Source organism: Miniopterus schreibersii (assembly GCF_964146895.1).
Source record: "Miniopterus schreibersii genome assembly, chromosome: 3".
Lineage (NCBI taxonomy): Eukaryota > Metazoa > Chordata > Mammalia > Chiroptera > Miniopteridae > Miniopterus > Miniopterus schreibersii.
This window is the reverse complement of record NC_138103.1, coordinates 97,092,784-97,117,294: the sequence shown is the minus strand read 5'-3', so window position 1 is coordinate 97,117,294 and position 24,511 is coordinate 97,092,784. Positions and strand designations below refer to the sequence as shown.

The 24,511-nt window shown below is 46.3% G+C and overlaps 1 protein-coding gene across 1 annotated transcript in view; it reads right to left on the bottom strand.

The window, feature by feature from the left end:
* EGFLAM (EGF like, fibronectin type III and laminin G domains) overlaps window positions 1–12,155 on the bottom strand; it is a 129,826-nt gene extending 117,671 nt beyond the window's left edge. The window contains exon 1 of the mRNA XM_081133768.1: window positions 11,906–12,155. Within this exon, the coding sequence (XP_080989894.1) occupies window positions 11,906–12,002 (97 nt within the window). The 5' untranslated portion in view covers window positions 12,003–12,155. The remainder of the gene's footprint in view (window positions 1–11,905) is intronic.
* Window positions 12,156–24,511: the final 12,356 nt, after the last annotated feature.

The window sequence follows — 24,511 nt, the reverse complement described above, 5'->3', positions numbered from 1 at the left end:
GCAAACACTAGCTTTTGGCCGCTTCACCTTCCAGGGATTATGGAATTGATCTTTGTAAGCAAGCCAGGGTCAGCACTATCAAACCGAAGAGGAATGCTGCAGACCTGGAGGACTGTTCTCCTCACGACCTCACAGCAGATCTCATTAGGAGAGATGGACTGCCTTCATCCCCTCGCCTGCAGCCAGGCCCTCTCCACCATACCCAGTGCCATTCCCACTCAAGCCCCAGTTTCCTTCTTTGCTTTTAAGGACAGATGGGGGAAGGAGGGGAATTGAACATGGGACTGTTTTAACTCTTCCTCCCCCACACACTATATTTTGATGTATGAGTGGTAAGGGTATTGGCTTTGCTTCTTAACCTCCAAGACATGAGAAAAAGCAGGTCTGAAGCAGCTCCACATGTTACTTTATACTCTACCTGTTCTCCAGGTATCGAAAATGACATATTTCATAGTATAGGCCCAAGCAGATGCTCCTTAAAAACCCACAATTCCAAAAGCCTCTGGCAGCATGGAGGTAGGATTTAAATTACATACCGATGCAGACAGACTCCCTGGGCCATTTCCTTCTCAAAATCACACAGGAGTGTGGGTTTTTCAGTGTCTGCTCAGGTGAAGCAAAACTCTTGACACATAGAAGTGACCCCTTTTCCAAATTGTACTGGAGGAAGAAAACGAATTTGGGAGCAGGATCGAATTTTTACACGGTTCAAACATATTTTCCCCAAAGGAGGTCATCATTTTCCATTCCATAGCTGTCTGGGAAAGGCCGGCTGCTTGCGAGACACTCTGCCAGGCAATGGAGGGGACACATAAGTGAAAAAGTCACAGTATTTTCCTTGACAAAGTTACAAATCTGAGAGAAGGCATGGGTCAGATACACCAATAACGCAATACAAGGCAGGATGGAAGGGAGAAATGGCTTCCAGCTGGGAGAGTCCATGAAGGTGTCATAGAACAGGGACAATGGTGTCACGCTTTGAAGGGTCATTGCATTTCTCTTGGCAGAGATGAGAGAAGGATGTCCCAAGGGGTAAGGGCAACATGTGGACAGGTTCAGCACTGGGAAAGCAAAGAGGAGGTCCATGGAATGGCAAATAATCTCGCTTGGCTGGATGGGGTACAGGTGTGTATCCAGGGAGAAAACAGAAAAAGTATGTTGGGGCCACATGTGACAGGCCTCGGGTGCTCAGCTTTAGAGTCTGGAAGGCAATAGAAAGCCAGAAAAGAATGCTAAACACAAGAGGGACAAGATGAGAACTACCTTTGGGGAAGACTATTCCAGCAGAATAGGGTTGAAGCAAAATGGGGAGAGAGTGGACATCATAGAAGTAGCATATTTTACATTTATTCTCTTAATATCACAGTAAAAAGGGCAGCTATTCTAATGGCAAATAGCCTCTTTTTGGGTGAGGAGCCAGATAGCTGATACATGAAAATCTATTTCTTCCACAGTGGCTATAAAAAAACATATGATCTTGAGTCTTCTTGGTTGTGTACAAAGTCCATAGCACATGTTGGCTATTTTGATTAAGCTCTAAGCTGACTCTAGGTCTTTCATCAATGCCATGAACTTTATGACCGATCTAGACACCAAAAGTCACCCTTTGGGGATATAAGAATTTATAATATAAAATTAAAGAAATGAAATTCTTTTCAATTCCATTTTCACGGGAGCCTAAGCTCAGTTATACATTTGTGTCAGTATTGTCCATATTTGAGGTTGTATCGAACATGAAAAAACTATCATCTCTACCATTACATAGACTCTATGACTCTTAATGACCTAATTAATATGAACTAACTTTGGGCTGCCCGTTATGTACCAGATGTTTAAGCACTTTCCTAGGAGCATTTCCAGTCATCACATCATCTCATTTATTTATTACTCAAAACCCTTGTGGTAGGTGCTATGAGCCTTATATTTCAGGTGAGAAATCAAAGGTGTGAAGAGATTAAGTGCTCTATCAGGGATCAGACAGCCATAAATTTTAACTTTAAACTCAGGTCTGTTTTATAGGATTCTTGTTACAATTCCTCCAAGTTGAAGGGATGCATGTTATGTGTGTAAGTTGTAACCAAAACCCATCAATTACTGTAAAATAGCTATCAGAGGAATGCTTCTTTTTTCAAACTAATGGTTTACTTGTTTAACTATACCAATTAAGAACTCCTAGGCCCTCACAGAGATGTTTAAGAAACTCACAGAAAGCCCTGAGACTTGAATGATGCCACATTGAAATACGCCACTTTGAAGTTCTAATAAATATATTTTGCTTCTAAAGAAGATGGTGAAATGGTGGTAGAATGGAAAGCTTCAAAGCCAGGCTGAGTCATCTGGGTGGTCCCTGAGACCCCAAAATGGTTTTCTATGAAAGACACTGGGAGGATTCTAGAGCCATCCTTCAGCTACTATAGCCGTCTCTCAATTGCAAAGAGCTCCTCAGTCATCATATATTTTGTAAAATTCACCAACCTGCCAGGAGTATGAGTCAAACAATACCAGTTCATTGTAAACAGTGTCCCATGAAATGTATGGAGCCTCCGCCAGCGAAGGGTGGCGAGTCTTGTTGGCAAGGTCCCTGCTGGGTCCCTCCTGCCTGCAGGACTAGGCCGGGCACGCTGCAGTGATCACGCCCCTACCCATTAGCTGCAGGAACACCTCTGGCTTGATGGGAGGCAATGGGGCTGGGGCTGGATGACCTGAGTTCATGTCCCCGCTCTGCCTGCTTCCTCTTTGCTAAATCAGTCACTGCAGACTTCCTCGTGGGGCAAGGGTTAGAAGATATCAATTCTCTGAAAGTGCTTGGAAAGGGGCAGTGGTTCAGTTTATTTTTGTTGGGATCAGGCCATACCATCTTCACCCCCGTTAAAGCAGGCTGCGGTGTCTAAAAAATAATTTTTATATTTTCAGATGCATCTCTCACTGAATAAATTATTCTGCCATGAATATTCTTTTTTATTATGGGACACAAATAGAAAAAGCTTCTAGAGAACTGTAGGGAAAAAAATGAGTTTTAATTGATGTGCCTTAGAAATTCACTCTACCTGCCCTGGCTGTGTGGCTCAGTTGGTTGGGCATTGCCCCGTGCACTGGAAGGTCGCCAGTTCATTTCCAGGTCAGGGCACATGCCGAGGTTTCAGGCTCCATCCCTGGTGGGGGATGGAGTGCAGGAGGAAACAGATAGACGTTTCTCTCTCTCTCCCCCTCCCCCTTCCTCTGTCTACGAACTAGGTAGTTATTTTACTTTTTAAAAGGGATTAATTTTACTTTTTGTAAAATGTAGGAAATATACAGCAACAAATAGCATACATTCGTATAACCATATACATATTTTTGGGCCCTAGTGCAAACTGATCTAATTCAATTTGACTGCTTAGCTTTGGGGATCTTTTGTTAAATCATAGTAGCCTCCAGCCAGTAAAGGTAGATGGCAACTACCTGCTTTTCAACCAGGCTGTCCACTACAATGAAGGCAAATTCCAGGCCAAATTCTGCCACATATACAAGTACTCATGGGCAAGAAGTCACAAACATTCTCTACTCTTGTCCCTTTTAGGGACTCCAAAGTACTGCATCAAAGACACCCCATCACATCTGGCCACTCTCCTCCTATGCACACAATGAACTATGTACATTTCCCAGCCTACGGGTGACCATGTGTGACTTGGCACACAAGAACGTCTCACACAAGCCTTCTTTCTCCTTACCTTCCACAACACCTTGGCACCCCATTTTAAAGATGGTGACGTGACAGTGTGGAGCTATTAAAGACAGTGACTCATGTCTTCAAGTCACCGCATGGAGGAGAGCAGCCCAAGAGAGCAGCCCAAGAAGGAGCGTTCATTTCGGACTTGGGGTAAATGAAGAACACATTGTGTGTCGAGCCCCTGAGATGTGGAGTCGTCCGTTGCAAGCATCTTGCTGAGGCGGGCATGTCATCGTTCTCACGGCAGGGCCGGCAAACCAGCTCGGACCCAGGCCACTGAGCCTGCCGCTTGTGAAGTGGGGGACACGCAGTCCTGCAGGGAGCTGCAGCCCCGCTGCCAAGGAGCCCGGCCACCGGCCTGGTGGCACTCTCACTTTTGGTCCCTGTAAAGATCGAAGTTCACCTTTCCAGCTAATCCCACCTTCCGCCGATGAAAACGTTATTTCGAACATGATTTGTGCGAACTAACAAACCCTGTAGCCTGGACTTTTGATAACATCCTTTTGAATACTTTCCCCGCCACCTCTGAGCATGGGCTTCATTGCAAAGTTCTCCAAACAGTGACAAACCAGCCCCAGGGAACAGGTCCCCCCACTAGAGCCTAGGTGACACTGGAAATATTGTTTCACCAGAGGTCTAGCACAGTCACCCACCGAGAGATTAAAATAGATTAAAACAGATGTAAACTCTTACCCCAGAGCAGTATTTTGTCTCCTGGATTACTTCAAGTATTAATTAAGCATCCTTAGGGTAGAGATTAAGGTAATTCACATGGTGACTGTCTACATGGAAGTATTTAAAAAATGAATTACAAACAATAGGACAGGCATCTAATTCACAGCCACCATCCATTTCACTCAGTTCTCCGCTCACTCTAAGAATTAGGAGCAAAGGACCATGGGATCTATTTCTAAGTGTAAGATTAGATCAATAAAATTAGCCATCTGTCCAAGGAAGGCTTTAAACTCAGGTTGTCTTTAAGTATTATGTTTCCAACTGCCCAGATGTTACAGAAAAGTGCCTGCTGATGCAACTCCTTCTGCACAACGTAAACCACTAACTGGCTAATATAAACTTATTGCACCAAGAAAAATAAATAGAATTAACATGGCATTAAATCTGATTCGAGATTTTGGGTGCCTTTGTCAGCAAACACAAGTGTTAAGATTTAAATTGCTCGGGATTTGCAGAGTCAGAGGAAAGAATCTTCCGGTGTCTTGAGGGGAGTGAAAGGAGAAAACGCAAATGAGATCAAAGCTTTAGCAAGTGTGTCCCGGGCTGTTCTGCTTGGCTAAGGTAATAATAATTACCACGATTATTGTTAGATAAAAATATCTTATCTTTGTGAAGCACTTCAGCTTTCAAAGCACCGGTCTGCTTTATTTCCTTTGATTCTGAAAGTAAGCTGGTGGGGTTATCTGGCCTAAGTGGGGGATTTTTTAAAGCTGAGAAAATGAAAAAAAATCAGTAATAGAAAAAGGAAGAGCCCACTGAGTCTGGTCTTTATCCTTCTGCATCACAGGTCAGGGCACATGGATTGCTCCTACTGACTGATCAATGAGCCTTTCTTAGCTTTCTAGCTTCATTGAGATTTTCACCAACCCCAGTCACACATCAATCTGGATAATTCTCTCCTTCCACCCCCAACCCCTCCACACCCTGCAAAACTTCCCCAAGACAATTACTAGTCAAAAATCATCCATCACCCTTGGGGTTATTGGTTCTCAAAAAAATCCACTCAAGCAAGACCACACAGCTGGCAGCCACATTCTCCAGGCCCCAAATCAAGGCATGTGGTTGACCAACGAGCCTTTTGGATTTGCCAATTAATTTATCTCAAAAATTTTACAACTCAGTACAAATTAAATCGCATGTAAGCAATCATACATTAACATGTATCGAAAAGGACCGAAGTGCATGACATCCTAAAGCGCCCATGTTTATCACCATGCCTGGAACATAGCCCTTCAGTTACCCCCATTCATTCAGGTCCCGTGTCGCCCCTCCCCGCCCCGTCTAAACAGTCCCCATTTCACACACATTGCCTTCAAGCTTCAGGCTTCTAACCCTTTTTAATGCCTTGGTACATGTGTAGCCTCACTTCACCCTTCTAACGATCTTAAATGGTAGATTTTTCACTATCTTATTTTTACAGATGAGGTAACTAAGGCTTACAGAACTAATACAGCTTGCCCTCTGTCACCAAGTAACCAATTAAAAATAGTGTCAGCACTTGAACCCAAATCTGTTAAATCTCAGAGTCTGTGCTCTCTCCCAAGCCTCCCTGCTCAGCCGGGAGAAACCAGCCTTGGAGGCTGGGAGACGAGCTGGTGGGGGTGGAGTGGACTGAGGGAAGTTGGGGGGAGAGGTTGGTTATATAAGCTGAGCATGGCTTTTCGTTAATGCAGCTGCAGGGTTCCCCCCTTTTGTGCAGCCGTCTCTCAATGAGTGGGTTGGGGAAGCCAGGGTGGGTGGGAGGAGGGTCTGCTAAGAAAAGATATCCTTCAGGAGCTTTCAGAAGGCCACAAGTCCCAAATCCAACCTTTGGAACACCCGCAGAGTCTAAGCCCAGGGCTGTTCTGGTTACAGTACTGGTCATGTTGTTGCTGCCAATCGCCCTGGTGTGGATGAACAAAGTGGAGACTGTCAGTGTCACACAGAATACCTGGGATAGAGGTACTGAGGGAAGGAGGCAGTGGGAGGAACCCAAACTCTACTTTGTCAAGTCTCAAAGCGTGGCCTATGACCCACGTGCACCAAGTCCCCTGAGGGTCATGCTAAAAAGGCAGATGCCTGGGATGCACTCCAAGAATTCTTACCCACATGGGAATTATTTACGTGGGTCAGAGGCCTGGGGCCTGAGGTTAGAGACCTTCTCGGGCCAGTTTTGGAGAGTGTGCCCTCTGCTGGCAACACTTTGATTTGACTTTCATCCCAACCCAGCTTCCCCATCCCATGAGATCAGGGGTTCTTCAAGGTGGCAATGTCTTCTAGCACGTTTCATGAGACAGAATCCACACTCTGGGGTCCTTCCTCAAAAAGGAGCTTCCCAACCAATGGAACCAAAGATGGGTCTGGGGAGGGTGTCCCCTACAAACTGCCATTTAGGCTCTGTAGCATCTCCTCACCTTTTTTCTTTCCCCAGCCCTGAAACAGCAGGTGCACTTCCAATACCTGCAGTGTGACATGCTGCGACTAAAACAAGCGGCAGGGGCCTTGGCCAGCTCAAAAGACCTGTTGCAATCAAGACATTACCTCATTCATTTAATCAGTGGGGAGAAACTACAGTCCTGCTTGCCGAGTGGGTGAGACAGGAGAATACAGAATATCCACAGGGTAACCCTGTGGGAGCCGAGGTCCCATCGCACCTCAGATGCTCAAGTCCCTGTCTTCCAGAAATCTAGTTCTGAGTCACTCGACCACATTTGAGCTACAGTAACCCGTGAGCAGATGGACAACTGGTCCCCAAAGAATTCTAAGGTTATAAAAGCCCTGGTTCAGGGTAAGAAAGACAAAAAACACCACTCAGTTCTTTCCTGGCCAAGTCACTGTTCCGTGAGAAAGAATCCTGAGAAAGAAGTACTGTGTCATGTTTTACTACATTTACCCCTGACCTGGACCTCTCTGTGCCATTACCTCATAAAGAGCCAAAGGGCGGGGAGGGGGAAACGATGAGAGGGAGAGGGAGAGGGGACAGGGCTGCTTTATAAGGATTAGACATGCTGAAGGGCAGGAAGGCTGATGGAATGAAGGATGAGAGGAAGGTACTTCTGCTTAGCGCCTGGACTGACCTGGTAGCCGGGTGCTGGGGATGTACAGACAGGTACACCTCAGGGATTTGAGGGGTCAGTTCCAGACGACCACAGTAAAGTGAATACTGTGATAAAGCAAATCACAGGAGTTTCTTGGTTTCCCAGTGCATATAAAAGTTATGTTTACAGTATACTGTAGTCTATTAGGTGTGCAGTAGCGTTATATCTAAAAAATGTACATTACTTAATTTTTAAAAGTCTCTAAAAAATGCTAACCATCATCTGAGTTTTCAGTTAATTGGCATCTTTTTGCTGGTGGAGGATCTTGCCTTCAATTTGTAAAAACACAGTATTTGCCTAGCTCAATAAAATTATACACACACACACACACACACACACACACACACATATCCCTGGAGGCCTCTGTGGTTGGTTGGAAAGGGGGATGGAGGGACATTCAGAAGAGATGAACGACCATCCCCCAAGTTACATGCTTTGGGAAGGGGAAGGGGAAGGAGACTTGGAGGAGAGCTGCTGGGAGGTAACCAGTATCTTGTGAATACCAGGTTATTCAGGGTGGGTGAGGGAAGAAAACAGGATGACTCCTGACCCCTGACCCCTGCAGCCTCACACTAGCAGCAGCAGAAACCACCTAGAGACACAGGTATTCCCCCAGCATCAACCGACAAGGTACATTATCCAGGAGCTATCTCTGCTCTTCCAGGCTTTGGTTTTTTTCTTTCTGACTTTCCCCGGATCATCATTTTTGTCCAATTTTATATGTAGAGAAATGTGGAGGGAGGGCAAAGGGTACAAAGGGAAAGGTTAGAAACCTGCATCTCCCTAAGGATGACTGCGGAGCCCCCGGTCCTCCAGGGAAAACCTTGAATTCTGAACCCTAACCTGACCTTGTTCCGCTGACCTTGGGACGTCAGGCTAAGGAGGAGGGAGGCAGGACCCTCATGCAGTCCCCTAGCCCAGAGAGCTCATTAACCCCAGAGTCGCCAGACTGCCTTTGGGAGCAGGCGTGGCTTGGTGCGTGCTGGTCCGGCAGATGTGTCTGGATTTCCCTTCCCCTCTTCCTGCCCCACATGGGAAGGCTCACCTGCACTTCTTGGTGAGACTCAGCGTAAGGGAGAAGTGCCAGAGACCACTCAAGAGGGTCTGGGACGAGTTCAAGTTCAGCTTCTGCTGTTAACTTGGGCAAATCCCTCAACCACCCTGAGCCCAGCTGTTAAATGAGGGCTTTGTACCTCCTTCCAGGTCTAGGATTCTGATTTGTAATCTGAAAAGGAATGAAGGACATCCAATGAATGGCATTTCCATGTCATGAGGACCTGGGGAAATGACAGTGTCCTGCTGATCTTCAGAAGCCCCTTTTCTACCTGCAGGAACTCTGCCCCTCCCAAGCCTCAGCCCCCAGCCGTTCAACAAGAGGAAGAAAGCGCTTCATCACCCGGCACAGTTGCCCCTGATTCTCGTGGATGTCAGTAGACAGCAGCTTCCAGAACTCCCTAGTGCTATCATTCTCATTCTGTTACCTTTGGAAACTTGTGCATAATTCCATGTGCAAATGTTTAACAGCATTTCACAGGTTCCCTGCACTCAGCAGCAGGGGGAAAATCGTCACCTGGCTCTGTCCCGTAGATGCGCCTGTTGGCCCAGGAGGCAGAGGCCCTCCAAGACAGGCCACTGCTTCTGCCCAGGAGCTGCAGGGAACTCTGTTTCTGGCCCTGAACGTCGGAGCCTGAATTCCCATTCCCCCATTTGCTAGTTGTGTGGCCATGGGTGAGATATTTAATCTCTCTAAGCCACAATTTCATCTTCAGCTACACAGGGGTAATAACAGTACCCAGCTCACAGAGCTGTTGGGTTGATCAAATACTTCCGTATGTGTCAAGTCCTTAGAACACTGTCGCAAGCACTTAATTAGTGTTAGTTATTATTATTTAATTTGACTTAACTTGAAAACTGTCATTTCTTGTGGGTCTCGGATAATGCAGAGGTTTCTTTAATAATGCTTGGTGACAGAAGATGAGCTATCTTGGGGTGCAGGGAAAGTGCTTATGTTGGACCCAAAGAAGACTTGTAATTGGAGCCGCTACTTGATTTTTTGTCACCAGAGGCGGGTGGGATGGGGAATTTTCAGGTTGATTGTGAATCCAAGACTTCCCCAACAAAGCTGGACTTGTCAAAAGTAGATTTCACAGTGTGAGGAGACGGCCAGGGTCACCAAATGAAACAAGACTGCTCCAGCACGCCTACACGGGGGCAATACTGCACTCAAAGCACTGCGCATGAGCCAATTTCTATTGAAGAAACAAGGTACAAAGAATCTCCCATATGGATACTAACAGGATTTGCCGGTGTCTGGGGAAGATTATAAATTAGCTGGTTGCTGTTCACATCAGGGCCAAGTGGGGCACATTCAGCTTTTAATCTGGACCAATTTTCCGGATCAAAAACTGGTCTTTCCAAAGGATGTAAATGAGCCCAGGAGGAAATTTTTTTCCTCCTGAAGTTTATAAAATAGCTGTCATTTTAATCTGAGCAGCTTTCCAACCTGAAAGCCAGTGTCTGGATGGAATTATAAAGTAATGAAAAATTTGTCTAGGCTGAACATAGTCCAAACACTCCTTCTACCTCAAATTTGATGTATTTAATATGCTAACCTGTTTAACAGGTGGAGTTTCCACTATCAAGCCCCCATCCATGCTTCAAATAAAGCCAAAGAGGCCAACATGACACAATCATGGCACGACTAGCAGAGTGAGGCTCTGGATAAGCCAGGTAGAAAACATTTCTAGGAGAGGAGCTACAAAAAATAAGGAAGGAAATATGGTGAATCTTATGAGCCATTTGTACAGCAAGGTTTTGTAAAATGCTTTGTAAAAAAATCTGCTTAAATGATTGAAATCTATCCTTAAAAGCACATTGCATACACAATGTTTAAGAACTACAGATAGAAGTACACACTGTCCAAAATTATGACTAGATGGTCTTATGTGAATAAATAAACCCATAGAATGCAATTAATCATGATGTGGTTACTTTACGGAGGAAAAATTAGAAAGAAGCCCTCCACTGAAATCCTGGTAGATGTGTGTGCGTGTGCACGTAGGAAAAGAAACTAACATAATATTACCTTGGACTGCTGCTATTGTCTTCAAAATGAATGAACAGTGGAAACAGGGAAATAGAATAGCTCATAATTTAAGTATGCTGCAGATTATAGTAATGTTCTCAATTTCAAGGCAGGTAGCAAGGCTCGGGTGATAATAGATACAGTCTGAAGAGGGAGGGTGTCTCCCAGGGCTGAAAGGCAACAAGTCACACTGCCAAATGGAGAGATCCTTGAAGAGCAAATATATTTAAGCAGCCATATGGGAATCTGCCAAGATGATTTCCTTTGCCCTCTGATCAATTTCCCCTGGTCTGTCTCTTTCTTATAAAAACGCCACTTGCAAAGACAAACTGCACTTTCTGCAAAGTTTTGCAGACTGCGTTCAAATAAAGTTATATTGTTTTCCATTGTTCATAAGATATAATTAATTCCATAAGACAACCTTGCTTACAAAGTAAACTAAGAAAAAACAGATTTTTCAGGATTCTAAATATAGTGTCAGCAAAGAAAAAGAAAAATCGTTATTCAGGGAAAACAATGGCTGGAGCTTTATTGCTCAGAATGTTCTACTTTCAATAACCTCACAACGCAGGCCAAATCAAAGTAAACAAAATAGAGGGAGATTTTTTACCCGTGTAACTAGAGGAAATGCAATTTATTGCGTTTCAGGTTCTCTCCAATTCTTTCTAATAGCCTACAACCCATACATTTTGTTTAAATCTCAGAGAAAAGGCAGGAGTTCAGAACCAGATGGCATGAACCCACTGGGTGCTTCTTTCTGAGACAGTGGCCTCAGAGTGCAAGAGAATCCTGACATTAGAGGCCAGGTCCCTACACTGTGCGTGGGCAGGACCAGAGATGGGCAGAGGGGACTCCAGGCAAATCCTCAGCCACTTCACAGGAAATGGCTGGGCTCTGGACAATATGAATTCAATAAGACGTTTGGAGACACAGGAGGAGCCGTCTGACTGCACAGTTGCAATCCTCCGTAATTGAGACAGCATGATCGCTACCCCAGCCCCAGCTCTGTGATCAGATGCAGAGCCTCCCACCTCTGCAGAGCCTGCATAATAGATCATTCCCTTAACAAACAAATATCCCTGGAACCGCCTGGGCCCGCGGGGGACTGGGGGGGAGGATGGGGGGGGGATTGCATCTTTTCTCAGCCCTGGGCAGAGAGGAACCCGGTTTAACTGCGGCTGGTAACGGGAGAGAGGCGGTGCGTGGACGGCTGCGCGTCCTCTCCGGGACCCGGGACCAGGACGCGGGCGCCCCGGGCGCGGTGCCCCTCGCGCGGGCGCAGCGTGCGGAGCCTGTTACCTGGTTTTCGGGGACCGTCTCCAAGCGACGCGGAGCCTGGTCGGAGGCTGGAAGCCAGGAGCAGGAGCCGGAGCAAGACGCCCTGGATGAAATCCATTCCACCGCGGGCGCCTGCAAAGTTCCACCAAGTCCCGGGCGCACAGGAAAAGGGCGTCTCCTGGGGGGGGACTCGTAGGGCTGTGGCCCCGCGGACCCCCTGGCCGGGGTGAGGAGGTGCGGGGCTGCGGGTGCCGGACCAGCAAACACGGAGGAGTCCGAGGAGGCAGGACAGGAGCTGGGAGGTCGCTGTGCGGGAGTGAGGCCGGCTGCCAGCAGCAGGGCTTTTCCGGGGGGGGGGGGGGGGGGGGGGCGACTGGGGGAGGCGGGCGCACAGGGAGGGAGCTCGCCCCGCCCGGGGATGGAATTACAACCGGGTGGGGGTCGGGTGGAAGGGAGAGGGGCCGGCCCCGAGGCAATTTACTGTGCGCCTACCTCTAGGGCAGACGGCCCGCCCATCACCCCGGCTCGGCCCTTCCCCGCCGGCGGGCGACCTAGATGGGGGACTAGGAGGGGCAACTTCAACCCCTAGGGACGCGGGGCAGGAGTTGTGTGACTGAGAGAGTCCGGGACCCTCGGCCGAGGTCCTCGCGCTGAAATACTGCGGCGCCCCCCCCCCCCCCCTGCTTTTACGCGCCCTGGCCGCTGGGCTCTGGGAGGTCCCCACCCAGCCTGGGGACTTCCCCCGGCACGTCCAAAGGCCGCCGCGTCTCCAGCGCACTTGGGGGCATGGGAGCCGGAGCGGAGGGTCTGCGCTTTGCAAACCGGAGACGGGCGGCGGCAGAGGGGGCGGGGCCGGCCGGGTGCCCTAAGAAGATAAAGGGATTTCAGACGCGCAGATGGAGAGCCGCTGCCCCACCGCTCGCGAGCCAACGCCGCGTGGAGATTAAAGCCGGGGCGGGGCAGTGGGGTCCCCTCGCGGCGGAGGAAGGCAATTTGAGACCCTCCGGGGGCGGAGATGAAACTCCAGGTTACGCCTGGCGTCCGGGAGCGGGACGCGCGCTCCAGGCCCGCGGAGCACGGAGAAGACGCGGCCGGGACTGGGGCCCGGCGCAGGGTCCTGGTCCCTGATCCCGGGGTCGGAGTTCCCGGCTGGCTTTCCTGGCCCATCGAGGCACCTTCTCCTTCCGATTTGCTGCCGGAGGACTTAGTAAAACGCGCCTTTTGCCAGGTTTGCCGGCGAGAGGGGAGCCCCCGGGACGCCAGGCGCGGTGCGCGCGGGCGCGCTGGGCTCCGAGCGCGCGAGGAGAGGGAGCAGACGGATAAACACCGAGAGGGAAAGCAGCCTCGCCGGATCCAAGGCCCGGGACGTGCCCGCGGAGGGAGCCGGGCTGGTGGCCCACCCGGGGGACCGCGCGCCGCCCCCGCCCTGCCTGTTCTCCCAGGCCTGGAGAACCCGAGGGAAGAAAGGCTGACTGATACATCTCCCCCGAATGACGCACCCCCTGGAGAAGGGGTGTGTGCTGAGCCCGGTCTTGCTCGTGAGCAAAGCTGTGGGTATATTCCCTGATGGTGGCGTTCCCAGGTGGGCCACTGCCCATAAAGTCCACTCCAACCGGAGCGCTTGGAAGTCAACTGTGGCACCGGAGCTTGTCCTCTTACACGGATCTGGAGCAGGAAAGTCGGGAGAGACTGTGCTTTTCACTTTCATGGCTATGACTAAGCCACGTCTGGAAGCCGGGCGGTGGGACAGCCCCAGGGCTGCTGGTCTCACAAGCAGGGGAGTCACAGACCCTAGGGATCAGCAGCGCCCCTAGAAGTCACCTAGGCCCTGCCTCCGCACCCACAGGAACCTGCCTTCAGCATCCTTGGCTTGGACTCTCCAGCCCAGAGGTGGTTGGAAGCTCTTTTCATGAGAAGGTGGTTTCTTATATCTGACCCAGGGCAGCACCCACACCCAAGCAAGTGTTACCTCGTTGGTTCTGCTCTCTCCCACTTAAAAAATGATTCTCCCTGATGTAGAAATTGGAAGTCATAATAACCACGAGTATCGTGGCTAGCTAGCATTTATATAACACCTACTATGTACCAGATCCTCTTTGAATTGCTCAATCACCCCAATAAGAGCCATCCCATATAGGTATTGATAGTAGTATTATTCCCATTTGACATATGGAGAAACTGAAGCATTGAAAGGTGAGTAACTTGTCCAAAGTCATGCAGCTCCAAGAGACAGACTTCTGATGGAATCCAGGCGGTCTGGTTCCAGAGTCCAGGCTTAACAGACAGGTGGAGGAAGAGTGGACACAGCGGGGACTGAGAAACAGGACACGTGGGAGTTTCTTCCTGGACCCTACTTGTCCTAGATCTTGGTAAAATATAGGGGTTGGATGAAATCATAATTGAATAACAGATTTTGCTTTCTTTTTATTATGTGAGAAACTAGCACCATCTAATCCAAGCCATTCTTGCTCTGAATATGCTTTTTGAAAGACCTGTACACATTGTCCCTTGCAGATTTTGCAAGCCTGAGTTCCAGCCTTGCTGGTATCTTCGACCTTCGTCCACACCATCTCCTCAGACTTGGCCCTGGGCCTCCCTCCCATCCTCTGCAGGTGGTTATAGGCGATTTAGAAGCTGACTTGGTTTCTTCAGAGGCCCTTCTTATTTCCTCCTTGTGGGACTTCCTCTGAAGATATTGTTATATTTTTCTTTTGGTGCCTCCAGAAGCTCTGGATCCTCAGGCCATCGAGTTAAGAACTTGCTCCTTGAGATCTTCTTGTTACAGATCTAGGGCACACATCAGACTGAACTTGTTCCTTCCCTTGGCTGGTCCATATGCATCCCTCTTCCCGTTTAACATCCAGTTTATGACACTTGTAAATCTGATGAAAGACAAACAGAACACTTGCCTTTCAGTCTCTTCCTGCCCCTGGGAGAAGCAGAGCTAAAGAAGGCAAGAAGGCTTTGAATATTTCAGTTTTAAAAATCTGTTCCAATTCACTGGAGGCGTAAACTCAATTAATAAGGTCGCCAGCAGAAGACTGACCTGCACGCTTTGCTCAATATCATGAAAAAGACTCTGACCTCTGCTCCATGGAATGGATTTGGAGGTTGTTAGAGGAAAGTGAAGGCAAACTTACCAATTACTGAATGTTTAGAAAGTCCCCGAATGAGAGTGAGAAAAAGACAGCAGCAAAGAAATTAGCGTTAGATTTAGTTTTTGAATAGGTTATATATACATATAAAATTTTAAATGTGCACCAGGCAGAGTGTACAGTGCAAATTAAGTTTCTTTTCACCCCTTCCTCTCTCAGAAGCAACCACTGTTATCAGTTTTTTGTGTGTCTTCCTAGAGATATTCTAGGAACAAACAAACAAATATATACACATATACTTAACACAAACAGGAGCATCTTGTACACACTTTTAACCTGAAGATCTTTCCAAATCAGCAAACACAGATCTCTCTCCCTCTTCCTAACTGCTGAACAATATTCTGTTGTGTGATGTACAGCAATTTGTTCTTTCTACTATTGTTTCCTGTTTTACTGTTATAGACAACACTGTAGTGAATGATCTTGAATATATAACACTTTGCACATGTTATAATAGACTGTAGGATACATTTCTAGACTAGCTATTGCTCAGCCAAAGGGTAAATGCCTTTTCATTTTGATAATTTGGCCAAATTTCTTCCCAAGGAGAGTGTATGAAATTTATACACCCATGAGCAATGAATGAGCGTGACCATTTCCACAAACTCTCATCATAGTGTCTTATCAAACTAAAACTACATATTATATTATATACATGTCGATTACATGTTGTAATCGACATACAACATATAAAGAAAAGTAAACAAATAATAAGCGCACTGATTGATGCATTGCAGCAAAGACTTGTACGAGCAGACTTGAACCACCACCACCAGATCAAGAGCTGGGGGCATGGCCAGCAACCCCAGTCACCCCTCTTCATGTTTCTGCCCTAGATGTTTATATATTTTTGAAGTATTAATGGAGTTCAAACTTCCCATTCACTTTTAATTAAAATACACAAATAAAAATAGATCAGCGAAACATGTAAGCACTCCCCACCCTCAAAATGAAACAAACATTCATTGAGATTTGATCCCATTATGTAGAAGGCTCTGTGCTGAGAAGAGAAAGACTAACAGGAAAGAAAACCCAGCAGTGTCTTCTGCACTCAGGAAGACTACAGTGTTGTTGGAAGACTACAGTGTCATTGAAAGAAGACGGTTGCACAGCCAACGGTTCCACAAAGCAGAACCAAGGAAGCTCTGTGAAACAGTGCAATCAGCATGCTGTCGTGTCAAGAGACAAAGGCCCTGTATTACAAATGACAACCTATGTAATAATATATTAAAAACATAGCCATTAACCTTACAAGTGTTTAAACTTTGCTTATATACATAATAGGATTCACCAGGAGCTGAACTGGTCACCAGGGCAAATTACCTGGTATTCCCCAATCTGTCCTTTCTTCTCTATACATTTTTAGCAGCATTCACTCAAAGTGACCGGGAATTATAGTCAAATTGAGCAACCTGATGATTCTCCAGCCTCTCATTTTAATGTAAACTTTTTAATAAATAAAAGTATATAAATCCTAAGTGTATAATTCAATGGATTGTCACAAAGGGAATAAACCCATGGGATAAGCCCCCAGATCATGAAATAGAACCATGCTAGGCCCTAGAAGCCTTTTCATTCCTCTCCGAATCATAACATACCCCACAACCAAACGGGAAAGCATTTTCTTAATTTCTAACTTCTAGATTAGTTTTGCCTGGTTTTGAACTTTATGTAAATGGAATCCAGTCGTTTAGTCCAGTAATGTAATCATTTATGTCTAGTCTCTTTAACACAATGTTGTGTTTACGATCTTCCTTCAAGTTGTGTGTTTATTTTTCATTGTTGTATAATACTCCGTTATGTATATATATTCTGATTTGTTCACATTCTCCTGCTGATGGACATTTGGGTATTACCTAGTTTGGAGCTACAGCTAAAAATGTTTGTGTGATCATTGTGGTATGTACCTTTGGTAAGCACAGTATGCATTTCTGTTGGGATATCTGTGAGCAGAATTACTGGGTTATCTGGTAGGCATATGTTTAGATTTGGACACTGTCAAAGAGTTTTCCAAAGTGGCTCTACCAATTTCCACCCCCACTGGCAGCATATGAAAGTTCCAGTTGTTCCACAGTCTCACCAGCATTGATACTGTTTGTCTTTTTCATTTTAGTCATTTTGGTGAGTGTGCAGCAATATCATGTAGTTTTAATTTGTGTTTCTTTGATAACTAATGAAGTCAAGGACTTTTTCACTTGTTTATTGGTTATTATATATCCTATTTTGTGAAGTGCCTGTTCATGTCTTTTGCCCATTTTTCTATTGGATTATCTGCCTATTTCTTATTGGCTTGTGGAAGTTCTTTATATATTCTGGATACAAGTGATAGGAGTCTTTTTGGTTTTGGTGGATATTTATATTGAAAATATTTTTTGTTAACCAGTGTCACTCCAATAAATTCAATAAAAAGGGGGGAAAAACAAAAAATATTTTTCCCCTTCTGTCTTGCCCTTAACTTTCTTAATGATGGCTTTTATTGAACAACAGCCATAGTTTTAATATAGTACAGTCGATCAATTTTTTTCATTAATGTCTAGCATTTTTTTATGTCTTGTGCAAAACATTTAGCCCAAGGTCACAAAGATATTAGCCTGTGTTTTTTTCTGAAGGAGTTATTGGTTACCTTTCATATTTAGGTCAGCAGTAGATTTCTGCGTATGATGTGGGGTAGTGCTCAGAGCCTTTTTTACTGGACTCTCCCTCCTGGAGGGGCGGCTGCATCTCCACAGGGAGGAGGTGTGAGTTCCAGGATGTGGCTCTGGACTCCACCTTTTCCTGCGAGAATCAGCCCAGCTAACGGTCAAGGCTAAAGCTGTGACTGCACTTCTCACCTGGTGTAAGCCATGTACAGAGCCACCCTGAACTATGGATTTCAGAACATAAACAAAGCCCATCTGCTCCAAAATATCTCACTTACTGGTCTCTCCGTTTTCTTCAAATTTCTAAGATACTTGCCATGGGTTGACAGTATGACTTGTTTAGGACTTAGACCCCTACTATTCCAAAAAGCACTGGAGAGAGATGGAACAGAGATATTTTAAGAACTTTTATCTAAGCGATCCCTCTTGAAATGAATGTATTTTTCCTGAAAAGGAAGAGAGACCTCATTAACACTATGCCTGTTAACACAGAGGTAAAGACTCACGTATTAGCTAATGTAGCCGTCGCTTAGGACATCAGCACCAGGGGCTGCAGCAGGCGGAACACAGGAGTCTGATTGTGCTTTGGGAGGGGAATTGTGGTGCTCGGGGATCAGAATGTGGGATATGGGTCGTTTGTAACAGCAACACCCCGGAAGCAAGAATCATCTCCATCACCAGGGAGAAACTGGGAAAACGCATCATGGAATATAATGGAGCACAACCCAGCAATCTAACAATAATGGACGTGGCGCTTCCTGCGCTAACATGGAACGAAACGGACAAAGCAAGATGCAGAGCGGAGCGCAGGTGTTAACTGAGTGTGGGAAGGGGGTTGGGGGTCTCGGAGAAATGGGGGGAAATATCACTGTGCTCTTTTCTACTGCTTATATTTTAACCATAGGAATATCTTTATTTGGGTTAAAAAGTAGGAATGCATTGTCAAAGAATATAGGGAAATCAAGGCGGAGTGACAGGAGGAATGATGGGGACAGAGAAACCCAGAAAAGAGTCTCGGGTCCCACACATCTTAGGAGAAGGAAGGGATGGAGGGCCTGAGTCAGGCGCTGCCGAGAGGGAGGGGGCGTCAGAGGCAGGCTCCCGGGTGACGGGACTCAGCACGGTGCTGCCAGGGTTAATGAGCAAGCAAGAGAGCAAGGGGCTGGCATCCCCCTGGACGTGCAGGTGCCCCTGCAGCCCGCTGGAGGTGTCGGGGTCTCCCGGGCTGTGTGAGCTCCGGCTCCCCGGGACCGCGCACGACACGACCCAGTGCCAGAGCCCCGCAGGGGCCACGGGCAACTGCTCGCCCCCCCAAAGGCATCTCTACCGAGCCAGCCCGCAAGCCCCAAACGCAAGGCCTGTTTGTGAAGCAAGATGATGTCAGGAAAATCTCAGGGGACCTGCGCTGTCGCTCCAGCCCTGTCACTGATGGTCAGTGGGACTTTGGGGATTCGATCGACGACCTCGTTTGGCCTTAGTTTTCTCTTCTATCAAATGGGGGCGTTGGATAAGATGGTGTCCCAGCTTGTCCTGGGCTCGCAATCTCAGCTTCCACAGAAGAAGCTCTATTCTTTTCCCAGGACAGACAGATGTCACGACTTAAAAACAAAAAGAGGACACACATTCCCAGGCCAGCCAGCCGGAGGAAGTGGGGAGGGGGGTGAGAAGGGCGGGGCAGGGGAGACTAGAGCTGGGAAGTGGCGTAGGAGGCACAGGAATGTTGGCTCAGTTTCTGGGTTATTTAGTGACTACAAATAAATGCAGATTTTCTGATGACAAGAGGAAACCTGTGGAAAGAAGCAAAAGGCCAGTTTTTTCCTTCTGAGTTTGATTATATTTTTATTTGTGTGCTTTTTAAGGGAGGAAGTGAGAAGGCGGAGGGGAATGGAAGATTTGAAGCTGTGATCTGGTGGGTGAGTGTCACCAAGCAGAAGGTGTCCAGGAGGTAGAAAGTAGCTGGGGGAGTAGTGTTCTTGGTTTGTACTCTTGAAGAGAGAACGTCCAGTCTAAGGAAAAGTTTTATGAGCATTTATTTGAGCCAAAATGGCAATTGCCGGGAAGCAAAGTCTCAAGGAATTGAGAAAATGCTCTGGAGAATGGCAGTTTTGCAGCTTATTTTATACGTTAGAATCAAAGGAGGAGACAGAGACGTCAGGAGGGTCACATGAAATCCAACGATGGGAGATCAAGGGGGCAGGAGAGAGCAAAGCAGGGGAATCCGTGGGGTCACATAAAAAGTAAAACAGAGAGAGACATACTCGTTTACATGGGTGGGAACAGGATAGTTAATAATTAACATTTACAGCAGGGGACCATATAACCATGAGGAGTTCTGTGGGTGGACCCTAACGGGTCCAGAAAAAGGAGATTACTCAGACATTTCCAAGGTATGCTACCTTAGATGCGAGAAGACACACAAGGTAAAGATTGACCTGTCAAGGAAGCCACAGGCCTAGGACACGGCCACCCGCCATGACCTGCTTTTCATTAGGAATTTTAAAGTTCAGACCATCCTATGTGGTTACATCCAGCCTCTGAGTATAGGGCCCGCTCTGCAGGCCTCCCCTGAGCCTGTCGGGTTAGTACGTGGCCCCTTTTCTGTCCACATTACCCAGCCCAGAGAAGAAAGGGTGTGAGAGGAGAGGCTGAAGCTGGGGAAGCTGTCTGCAGGTCAGGATGGCAGTGCTGGTGGGAGGAAGAGGAGCGGGACAGCTTCAAAGGAAGCTCCTTATCCAAAACGTAGGAGGGAATGACTTAGAGTCATGACATACAAAGGAAGATCAACTGTGACGGGCGAGAGGGAATCGGCCTCGGTTTCCTCCCTGTGCAAGGGGGTGTAACGCCTGCTTTGAAGGCTATGTGGCCAGATGGGATAATCCAGGGCACCGTGCACACCACGAGCTTGGCTTTCACTGAACGTTGGCTCTATTTTGTTCCATCCCTCACATTTATCACAGAGACAGGCTAAGTCCCCCCCAGAGTTAAAGCCCAGAAGCACCAGCGGATAATGTCTAGGATGGCACAGGAAGACTTGGGGACAACGATGAAGCTTTGATCTAGACACTTTCAACAGGAACTGGAAACAATGGAAAATGGGGGCTTGTATTTTGGGACAATGAAGGATCTCTCCCAAAAGATAATGACGTACTTAGATAGGGATTGTCCCCAGGAAAGAATAATGGCCGAGCCATCAAAATAAGTGAACGCAAACGGGGTACACCTACAGCTGGTGGGACCCCAGCGAGTCCTCACAGCTGCTGGGAACGTTCGCCCATTCATAGTTTCCTTCAGCTCCAGTGCCTCCTAATTGATTCAGTATGCATGTTTTTCACGTTCCCTGATGCATGATCCTGGGTGAGTCACATGGCCTCCCTGGCATCAGTTTCATGGGCTGAACTGCAGGAAACACAAGGTCCTTCCCAGCTTGGACACTCTTGCATCTGGGCTGGGCATGGCAGCCCCGGGCACATTCTCCTCAATCCTGCCAGACCCAACAACTTATCCCAGAGAAATGCCACCATGGCTCTAGTGTCTGAACTGAAGGAACAGACCAAAGTAGTTGCTGAGTCCAGATGGGAAAAGCCAAGAAGTGGACACAGATGTTGACTTGCACATAGTAGACTGTCCTGAAAGTATTCATTTGGTGAACAGACAGGGATGGCTTTAATTGCTCTTTGGTCCCAAGCTCTATTATGATCATGAGTTTAATTGGGAAAAGAAGACAACACACAATTCAAGCTGTCCCCTTTTGCTGGGGTGAAGAGCGGACTGGACCAATGCAGTGACTTTACTTTGGATGTATCCTCAAGTGTGTTATGTATATATGTGCCCCATGTACCCCACCCATGCCAGGCACACCTGGGCCTCCCAACCCAAACAGTAGAGAACTACATGGAGGGGAATCAGGACAAAGAAGCAGCCCAGAAGTCAAGGAAACAAATTGGGAGTAGAGAAAAGAACAGAAGAGGAAGAGGCAGAGACCAGGAGGAACATTATCGCCTCTGTTCCAAGAAGTACACAGGGCTCGCTAACAAGTTTGATAACACAGTTTCAAACTTCAACTATTTAGCATTTTAATGACAAGTCAAGCAGATAAACAAAACTGCCAGTTCAAATTGGTGGCTCTCACAAGCATGTCTTTCTTTTTAAGAAATCAGAATTTATGCAAAAGATCCATTTGGGAGATGGTTTTTTTCATGATCTTAAAAAATCTTAGGAAAGTAGTCACTTCAGGGAGACTTTTCCAGATGTTTTCATTGAGAGTAGAATTGACACTCAAGCTAAAGTGTTAGCTTTAATTTTAATTTATACATATTGAAATATAAAGACAAAGCATCGTTGAAATAAAAATGTAAGCCAGTAAAGAATTCTCTGTACCTTTCCAGGTCCCCAAAACACATCCTCACGTCCTACAACACATGCTTAGTCTGAAGAGTCAACTTGAATAGCAAGTTATCACTAAGGTTACCTATTGGGATGTTTAAGTAACTGACAACTTTTAAAATCCTTAGAGCACCCGCCTGTCTGTCTAATGTGTCAGATCCATGACTAAACAAGCACTCTCAGCTGTTTATCCAGATCAGAAGGTCTATGCGAGCAGGGGATGGGTGGGAGAAGAGGTGTGATGATGTTTTATTCTCCAACATCCAAATCAATGAGCTTATTGGTATTTAGTTTGCAAAACAAATATGTAGAAAGGAGAGTCTGTAAGCTGCAATTTTTCTAAATTTTATTTTCATATGTGAATGATACTCATTAGAATCTAAAGTTAGAGCTTCCAAAATTATGTACTAATAAGGGTTTGTTTTGTGTTATATTACTAGGAAACTAATATGACGATGGGTAGTAATTTGATTTTCCTTTTAAAATAACACTCTCTCTCTTCTCCCCCAAACTTTTACTTGACTATGAATTCAGTCTGTTCAAAATCACTGTTAACATAATTTATATATTCCTAAACAATTCTAATGCAGCACTGTCTAAATAAAACTAGATCATTTAAAAGCTCATAAAACATCAACAAAATTATTTCCCCCTAAATCTTTGCAAAAGAAAAAGTACAGATTTCAGTTTCTCAGACAGTCCTGTCACAAACAAAAGGGTTTATTACTCAACAGGATTACTGAGTGGACAAAAACAGCTATCTGCTTTTGAGGTCAGCAAGGTTATGACATTAGCAAAATTCCTTTGGATCTCTCAGGCCAAGGAGTAGACTGGGAACCTCGTGCTCAGATGATGGGCCCACCAGCCTGGCAGCTATAGAGCTTCTCACTGCCCCCCTACCTCCCTTTCCCTCAGGAACTTTGGGATCTTGGCCAGGCCCTGCCCCTTCCTACCCAAGGTAGCTTCACTGACCGAGAACAGGTCAACAGGTAACCTGAAGTCTACACCTCAGCAACCTGCCTTCATATCCTGCGCTTTCTTCTTGAGTGATCTGCCAAGCCAACTAGTGCATAATATCAAAGAGTTTGCAATAAATTACTTATTTGGGTAAAAAAATGAACTGTATTTCTAAGCAAAGTGTTAATGAAAGATAACAGTTTTGCCTTTCTGAGGGGGTATTGGCATTTTCACAGAAAATCAGAGCCAGGGATAAAGTAAATAGCCTCAGATGCAAATGGATGGCTCTTGATCAGGGGTTCATAACTTGGCTGCACATTAGAATCTCACAGGGAACTTCATAAAATGCTGGTGCCCGGGCTCCCTCTCCTGAGACTGATTTAGTTAGCCAGCACTGAATTCTCAGCATTGGGATTTGTAAAAGCTCCCCAAGTGACTTTAATTGGCAAAGCTGGGAACCTTTGCTCTACAGTGAGAGAGTCGATCTTGAAGCTGGAGGGGAAAGCTTGGGGGTGGTCAGGAGGAAGACCCTGAAAATCGGATTTATCCATCAGAAGAGGGGCTGGTCTGGGGCAGCACCTCTCAGACTTAAATGTGTGCACTCATCTCTCAGGATCTGGATAAAATGCAGATTTTGATTCAGGCCTGAGTGGCTCCTGAGATTCTGCATTTCTAACAAGCTCCTGGATGATGTCCTAGTTGCCTATCCAAAGGCCACATTTGAGTGACAAGGGTCCAGGTAACATAGAAGAAACTTCTGATCCTAAGATTTTATTATTGTCTGAATTGAGAACATCACGGCTTGAAGAGGTATTTTTCCAGGGAGGGAGCCCAAAGGCTTGAGCCACAGATTGCTGTTTGCCTAGCCCTGACATACCAGTGAACGAACTTGCCAAGGAGCATAGCTCCCCTGACCTGCAGGTGGAGGCTGAGACCCAGTGGGGAAGGCTGGATGTGCTAAGGGAGCATTTCAGAGCTCGAAGGGAACCAAGGGCCCTACTCGGATGCTCTGCTTCGTAGACCCGGTGTAAGCTTGGAAACCTGGGCATGAGAGTAAGGTATAAAAAAGTAGGAACAAGAAGTAGATGTATGATATTTAAGTATATCAAATGGTTTCAGGCAGTTTATATTTTATATTTTAAAAAGTGTGAAACTGCATTTGGACAAAAACACTGAAGATAAATGTAGTAAATGCACATAAAGGAGACTCATACTAGTTTTAAAGATCAGCAGTTGCCAGGGACTGTGGCGGGGAGGGGCTGTCTGCAAGGGCAGGATGTATTTTGGGGGTGATTGTAGAACTGTTCTATATCTTGACTGTGGTTACCCAATTGAATGTGTTTGTCAACTTTCTAAATAGTGTATACTGTATGTAAATTTTACCTCAATAAACCTGAATTTTAAAAATAGCATATTATGTCTTCTATTTTTAAATTTGTTCTCTCCATATTTCCTTAACCTTTTGTTCATAGCTAATGCTTCCTGACTGCTCA